This window comes from Zingiber officinale, chromosome 7B, assembly GCF_018446385.1.
Source record: "Zingiber officinale cultivar Zhangliang chromosome 7B, Zo_v1.1, whole genome shotgun sequence".
Taxonomy (NCBI): Eukaryota; Viridiplantae; Streptophyta; class Magnoliopsida; order Zingiberales; family Zingiberaceae; genus Zingiber; species Zingiber officinale.
In genome coordinates, this window is record NC_055999.1 from 5,932,074 (window position 1) to 5,939,707 (window position 7,634).

At 35.6% G+C, this 7,634-nt stretch overlaps 1 protein-coding gene across 5 annotated transcripts; it reads left to right on the forward strand.

Moving 5' to 3' along the window:
* Window positions 1-467: 467 nt before the first annotated feature.
* LOC122005158 (AP-3 complex subunit mu-like) lies at window positions 468-5,747 on the forward strand. 5 transcript variants are annotated; one of them, XR_006118337.1, is made up of 10 exons: window positions 468-609; window positions 751-853; window positions 1,039-1,149; window positions 1,522-1,611; window positions 3,510-3,757; window positions 4,387-4,596; window positions 4,690-4,897; window positions 5,143-5,214; window positions 5,288-5,376; window positions 5,476-5,747. XR_006118337.1 is itself a non-coding variant. In XM_042560094.1 (9 exons), exons 1-9 carry the CDS (start codon window positions 575-577, stop codon window positions 5,546-5,548), a joined length of 1,335 nt encoding a protein of 444 aa, XP_042416028.1. In that variant the 5' UTR covers window positions 468-574; the 3' UTR covers window positions 5,549-5,747. The 5 variants fall into 5 exon arrangements, 4 of the variants coding, with proteins under 4 accessions (XP_042416028.1, XP_042416030.1, XP_042416031.1 ...); XM_042560094.1 differs by having other exon boundaries at window positions 5,143-5,376; window positions 5,453-5,747; XM_042560096.1 differs by having other exon boundaries at window positions 5,143-5,376.
* Window positions 5,748-7,634: the final 1,887 nt, after the last annotated feature.

Consider the following 7,634-nt stretch of genomic DNA (forward strand, 5'->3'; position numbering starts at 1 on the left):
GAGAGATTAAGGAGAGAGAAAGTGTGTGATAAAATGATGAGAGAGAAAATATGATGAGAGAGAACAAGGAGAGAGAAGTTATATGAAAGAAAAAATAAATAAATATATTTTGATATTTGATATTAAGGGAGAAAGTTTTAGTTTTATGTCAAGGGTATTTTTAGAATAAGGAAATATTTTGATTGATGAAAATAGGGTAATGACTCATTGAAGGGGAGGTACATGGGAATGAGTTATTACCCAATTTCAAGGATTCATTCCTTTATTTGTATTCCTATTCCTATAATCTGAACATTAACAATGACAATCAATAATTCTCATTCTTATTCCCCACTCCTATTCTCCTAAATCAAACACTCCCTAAGTTATTCTGGATGACGGGCCTGCGCATCGCCCAGCGTTTTTTTTGTTTTTGTTTTTACCTGCGGTTAAGTATTTTGCTAATACTGTTTAGGGCCTTGGTCGGCCCATTAAAACTCAAAACGACGCTTAAATTTCTTCTCAGTTCTCCCCGGAGTCGCTGCTGCGAATCTGTTTCATCTCGAGTTTTGGATATCAGGATTGTAGATTGAAGATGCTTCAGTGTATATTTTTCCTTTCGGACACCGGGTAATCTTCCCTTCATCTCTACTGTTGACCTCTGATTAAGATGCCCTAGCTATGTTTTTGCCGAGTGGTTACCCGTCCGTCGTTCCAATTTCCACATGACCTTGAGTTGGAGACTGATCTCGCGCAGTTGGATCGTTGCAGGGAGGTCATGCTCGAGAAGCAGATGGCCGGGCACCGCGTGGATCGCTCCATTTGCGCTTGGTTCTGGGATTACGTCCTCTCCCAAGGCGGCGATCCCTCGATGGTAAAGCAAAACCTGAACCATAATAAAGATCGGTCAAAAAATGTTTAACGTTGCATTGGCTGCCAACTGGTTTTCAGTTTGGATTAAGCTCTTTGGTTACTGCAATGCAAAACAGTTTTTTTTTTCTTATGTTTTCCTTACGATTTCCTTGTTGCTCATGCACATATATTTCCGTGATGAACTAGATTCTGCCCGTGATTGCATCTCCAACACATTACCTCTTTCAACTCTTTCGAGATGGGATCATCTTTTTGGCGTGTACTCAGGTCGAAATGCCTCCACTAATGGGTATCGAGGTGCGTATCTCTTTCAACTAGATGAATCACCCGTAGTATCGCATAAAGGCGGATTACAATTTTATGTGGTTCTAAGTCAGATTCTTACAAATTTCATAAGTGTTATTTCCCTCTTTCGACCTATATGTCAATCTTCCTTGACATGTCTCGATTAAGTTAGGCAGGTATTGACTTGAATGAGTTAAGGCATTGCTCTCGTTGAAAAGATAGTTTTTGTATGCTTACTAGATAAATGACTTTAATTCTGGTAGTATATTTATATCAAATATCTCGGTTTAATTTTTTTTACAGTGCTCCATATTGTGTACTAAGTATGATGCTCTATTTGAGAACAGCTATTGGGGTAACCTTTTTTGTTTTTCACTTTTGCAGTTCCTTTGCCGAGTGGCAGATGTTTTGACTGATTATCTAGGAGGATTAAATGAGGATGTGATTAAGGATAATTTTGTAATTGTTTATGAGGTATGTTGCCTGAGTTCCTTTTATAGACAACTATGGTATCAGTCCTATATTTCATTATAGCTTCTCTTCATATAGCAAAAAACTCTTCTATGGTTCAAAATAGTAAGATAACCTTCACAAGTTGTATGCAAATTTCAGTTAACCAATTTACGGTTAACTGCCAATATTGGTCAATTGGTATACCAGGTTAAGGGTTGACTGGAAGTTGAAACTAACCATTGCACAAAGCAATTAAAGGTGATTTTTTGCTTGGTTATGTGCTCCCATGGATAAATGGATACGTATGTATGTAAACTCTCTGAAAACCATGGAAACCTGCTTCCAACACTTTTAGATACCTTGGATCAAAGTAATAGATATTCTTAAAGGATATTTTAGTTTATACTTGAATTTTTCATCCTACATACTTCTTTGAATTGTTTTCTTGAGTTCTTGGCTTCTATAAGACATTGTATTGTCAAGAGACAGAATATCTTCATTAAGCCAACTTTCCAAAGTTTTTTTTAAAGTAATCTTAGATACAAAATCAATTACATCATTTATACATTAAACTTGCTTGTCTAACTTGCTTGTCTTGACCTTAATCCTTGATTTGATTATCATTAGAAGTTAACATTGAGCAATTTATTTAGGAATTCAAGCACTTCAAGCATTAAAGAAAATTGTATGCATTATTACTTATTCTCTCTTGAATTGCTTGCCTGTTCTTTTTCCCTCTTGTGCGTGGGTGATAAGCCAAGTGTTTTGCATTCACTGGTAGATAAATTGTGAGAAGTAGTGGCTTATTTCTTGAGTGATTTAGTTTTTGGATGGGCCTGGACTCAGTTATCGTATTGCTCCCTGCATGATCTAGGTGGGGAACTTTTAGGAGGGAAGACTTAAATGTGAACAAGGACTTAGGATACTTTGAGTGCCAACACAGTAACACACTAACAAATTATAAACTGTACAACAACAACCAAGTTTTATGCCACTAGGTGGGGTCTGCTATATGGATCCTTTTACGCCATTGAGCTCTATCTCCTACTATATCAATGTTTATACTTAAATAAATTTTATTTTATTTAATTGTTACTAACCAAGTCTTTTTTGGTATTCCTCTTCCTCGTTTGATATGCGTGTTTGTCATAGTTTCATATCACCTAACTGGAACATTTATTGGTTGTCTAATACATGCCCATACCATCTTAAACGTGTCTCTCGGAGTTTTCTCTCAATAGATACAATTCCGACTTTCTCTCTAATGCTCTCATTCTTATTCTGTCCATCCTCGTATGTCCACACATCCACATTAACATCCTTATCCCTGTAACTCTCATCTTCTGCTCATGTGCTCAAGTCATAGCCCAACATTCAACTCCATATAGCATAGCAAGTCTAACTACAGTTTTGTAGAACTTTCTTTTAAGTTTTAGAGGTACTTTACGGTACAATTAATAAAATTGGCTTGTCTAAAATCCTAGCAACAATAAAATCCTTAAAACAGAAATTGGATTTAACTTTCATTAATGAAAAAAAAAGTGTATGTTAAATCCTTTGATTGCTGAATTTAATAGTAAACTACCAGATATCTGCATCCATTTTATCATAGCTTTAATTTTCAGGCCAAGCTGGAATTTTTTAATAACATTTTTGAAGATAAATCTGCTTTCAAGTTGGTTTTCCTAATTTTTTTTGTCCAGTATATTTTTCCGACTACATATGATCAAACTTCTAATTGTATAGTTCATTTGGTTTTTGAACATGTAACATCTAATCAAGGGCATCAGTTTAAATAATGCAACAGAATGTTGCACTTTAGCATTAATTTGTTCTGCAACCAAAAGCTACTTAACTTATTGAACAAAATAATCTTTATTAGTTGAGATAAATTAATGAGGTATATACTATTATTTCAGATTCTGGATGAAATGATGGATAATGGTATTCCTCTAACGACAGAACCGAATATCCTGAGGGAGATGATAACCCCACCAAATATTGTTAGCAAAATGTTGAGCATTGTGACTGGTAAAAATTCCAATGTCAGCGCTAATCTTCCTGATGCTACAGCATCTTGTATCCCATGGAGGAAAACTAACCCGAAGCACTCTAGTAATGAAGTCTATGTCAACCTTGTTGAGGAGATGGATGCAGTCTTTAACAGGTTCTTATGCAGAATTCATCTCCCTACTGTTCTTCATTATTTTGCAGTTTGCACTTGTTATGTTGTCAGCATGTTACTGCTAACTGCTAATCTCTGTCTGAGAGACATCTTTATTCATAAGTTACTTACATCTCTTTCCCTTTGACCTTAACTCATAGGTTAATAACTATTTCATTCTAGAATCTAGATGCTTAACTGTAGCTTGTTTGGTATATGAGACAAGCTCAATAGCAACTCTGAACTATTAGTTATTGAAGTTTTCTATTTGTAGGAGAAAATATATTTTTTAAATTCTTGGAGATTCTCAAGTTGTTATCTTTCTGAAAGTCTTTTGGTTCATCTCTTTTATTAGACACAAAAGTGGTCTTTGTACTAATAGTGGACACTATGCCATTTGTCTATGTTTTACTTGACATGCTCATAAACTCTCCATATCCATGTCACAGTAATATATTTGCACGTTCTAGTAACAATGTTTACAAAATCACTGTTACTGCATAGGTTTTCTACACCTCAGCAAGCTTGCAAGTGATATTTCATCTTAGAAATTTGTAACTAAAAGTTTGAAGTCTTCATTCCAGATTATGATAACAGTGAGCAAATTTTAATTGTTCCAATTGCATCTTCAGGGATGGGATTCTGGTGAAATGTGAGATATACGGTGAAGTTCAAGTAAATTCTCATCTTCCAGGTCTTCCTGATTTGACTTTGTCATTTTCAAACCCTTCAATCTTGTATGACATAAGATTCCATCCATGTGTCCGTTTTCGCCCTTGGGAATCAGATCAAATCCTTTCTTTTGTGCCGCCTGATGGGGAATTTAGGCTGATGAGTTACAGGTTCTTATTTTTTGGTTTTGTAGGGATGCATTAAATAAACTTCTCTCCCTTGTTACTTTTGTATATCAATTCTAGTGCTTTGTCTTTGGTCAGAGTTAAAAAACTAAAGAACACGCCAATCTATGTGAAGCCGCAGTTGACTTCCGATGCAGGAAATTGCCGTGTTAATGTTTTGGTAGGAATACGCAACGATCCTGGAAAAGCAATTGATTCTATAACAGTGCAATTTCAGCTGCCACTTTGTGTTGCATCAGCAAACTTAACCCCAAATCATGGCACAGTGAACATTCTAGCGGACAAGGTGAGTATATGTTTGAATGCAATATAATGAATCCTCAAAGTGAATGATCAGTCTGGTCAGATTAGTTGGAACAATGGATGAAGTTGGTATCTTTAGTGAAATGCCATTCATTATTGCTTAACTTTTTCCTTGGATACACTACACTAGCTCATATGGACGATACATTATAAATCTTCTCACCAATATCCTCATCTGGTGTTTTTCGTCTCTGTTTACGTCACTGTGCTTGCCTTTCTTTCTTGCAGACTTGCTGCTGGTCAATTGGACAAATACCAAAAGACAAATCCCCGTCTCTCTCAGGCAATTTAGTTCTTGAGGTAGGTCTGGACAAATTGCATGTGTTCCCTGTTTTTAGAGTTGGCTTCAGGATCATGGGGGTTGCATTCTCAGGCCTGCAAATACACAAACTAGATGTTAAAAATACACCAAGTGAACCTTATAAAGGCTTTCGAGCACTCACTCGATCTGGAGAATACGAAGTGAGGGCCTGAGATCTTTATTTATTATTCAATGATACTCCCTGTTGGTAATTTCTTGTAACACTGACTGTGCTAGTATATAATAATGATATATTTCAGGATTTTGGGATCAGAGTGCTATGCTTCCTATAACACACCTAAGGAAGTTAACTTCAACCTTTTTATGGTTTAATACTCTTCAGTTTACTCAAACAAATCTTACAATGGTATGATTTTTTTTGGCGACAGACTGCAAGCCACCACATGCTCTTCTATTCGCTACTTTTTCTCAAGGGCAACTACCAAGGTCACCTAACATTGCTTTTGGTTTGGTTTTCAAACTTGTCTTGTAAGTCCACAACTCATCTGAAATTATAGTCTCAATTATTTGATCTTGGATTCAGTTATGAAAACATTGACATCACTAAGAAAACTCTCCTAGTATTTTTTAAAAAGTAAATGAGAAAGACATGATATGGAAATAGAAAGGTAGTACCTTCTCCTCCACTACCTCCAAGCCTCCAATATTTTTTCTCTTCCTTCCGACTTTTGCTCGCTCTTTTTGTTCATTGTCAATAAAAGAAGCTCACGTTTGTTTGTTTCTATCTCCATTTCTCCTTCCGTCTCACACTCATTGACCTTAAGCAAGAACCATGTGCCCCTTTTTTTCTCTCTTCTTTAGTTTAGGGACTCGAGAGAACTTTCAACCAAACATCTACAAATAATTAGATTAAGGGCTTATCCTCTTCTCCGCCAATAAGACTGTGGCAAAAGCCAGTTTTAAAGGCGAAAAAGCAATTGCCAACGATCCACTTGTTGCTGCATCATAGCACATATATTCATAGGCATCAAACTCTAATGTGTCCTTTATTTACCAGACAATCAATTTCAGTTTGTTTTTTTGACTGAAAATTATCTCTTTCACATTCTATTCCATAATATTCAAGACAATCTTCTCCTAATTCCTTTTTATTTTTAAAAATCATTATCACTTGAAAAATATAGATCTGATGCTTTCGACTGAATGAACATGCATTTTTAATTGTTTTCATAAATCCTTTCCCCTGCTTTACCAAGTTTTTAGCTCTGTATTCCTAAACTAAATTGTTCTTATTCCAATGGCTTTGTTTGGAGATCTTGCTATTCTCAATTTGGAGCTTGAACCTATCCGATCTATTCAAATGGCAATAGCATCTTATCACTTCATCCTCTACTGGAAGGTTTTCCCATTTTAAATAAATAGACTTTATTGTCTTTTCGTTGATCATAGTAATTCTAAGCAGCAACAAGTCACCTCAAGAAAAACATATATAAATATTTATTGAAAATAAGAAATGAAAAAAGTTAGCAATTAACATTTAAGGTAAGCCACTACCCGTGGTATGATTTTTTTTTTTCTTTTTTAGGCTTTAATATTTGTGGATGACAAAAAGTCATCGGTTAGCCATCGATTTGTCATCTGAAACCATTACAAGATTAATTACTCGTATAAAGTATTTAAAAAAGTCCAACATTTGATTTAAGCAATACATATGCATGCTAAAGTAGTTTTCAATTCTCAGTCTTAATGACATGAACTCTTGGATTATAAAAAAAACAAAAATAAAAACACTAATTCAATCCATCGAGATGCCTTAGCACAATCTGAAGCAAATCTTTCCAGAGTCGAGTAGGACAGGATTTAGTGCAAGAGGCTTGACCAATACATCCATAGATTCTCCTCCAGATTACAACTTGCACTCTTGCAGTTGACAATCCATAATGCGTTGACCTTACGTTACCACACGAGCTCCCTGCCACCGGTCCCCGGAAGCATCCACGTACCTTCCTTGTCAACACAAGTACATAACATCAGTAACAACCATATGCACACACGCCCTGGATAAGGACAGTGTTTGACAACTTGCAAGCGTCCCGGGTTGACCGTATGGCGTATAGCCATGTGTAGACGAGATTGTGGGCAGAAAGTAATGCATGGTAGGCAGCCTGGCAATACACACATTTGTAAATTCACATACACCAGTCGGTGTAATTAATATACAATCAGAAATTAATTATAAGACTTAAATTATTAGAGAGACAGGCTCAAACAGAAAAGTATAGTGATTAATCTACAGGTGAGATAAGAAAGGAAATTGGAAAAGAAAGTAAGAAGAGAATCCGAAAAATGTTAAAGAGAAATTTGTCGTGTGTTAAAATAGAGGTTTGTTAATAATAGAGGGTTGGTTCCTTAAATAATTATATATGTATTTATATAAATTCTACATCTTAATATAAAA

What these genes read in the sequence shown, in the direction of transcription:
- LOC122005158 (XM_042560094.1), top strand. Translation starts at nt 575, where the DNA reads ATGCTTCAGTGTATATTTTTCCTTTCGGACACCGG. An exon ending in CTCCACTAATGGGTATCGAG is followed by an intron (nt 1,150 to 1,521) that starts GTGCGTATCTCT and finishes TCACTTTTGCAG; the next exon opens with TTCCTTTGCCGAGTGGCAGA. An exon ending in TGAACATTCTAGCGGACAAG is followed by an intron (nt 4,898 to 5,142) that starts GTGAGTATATGT and finishes TCTTTCTTGCAG; the next exon opens with ACTTGCTGCTGGTCAATTGG.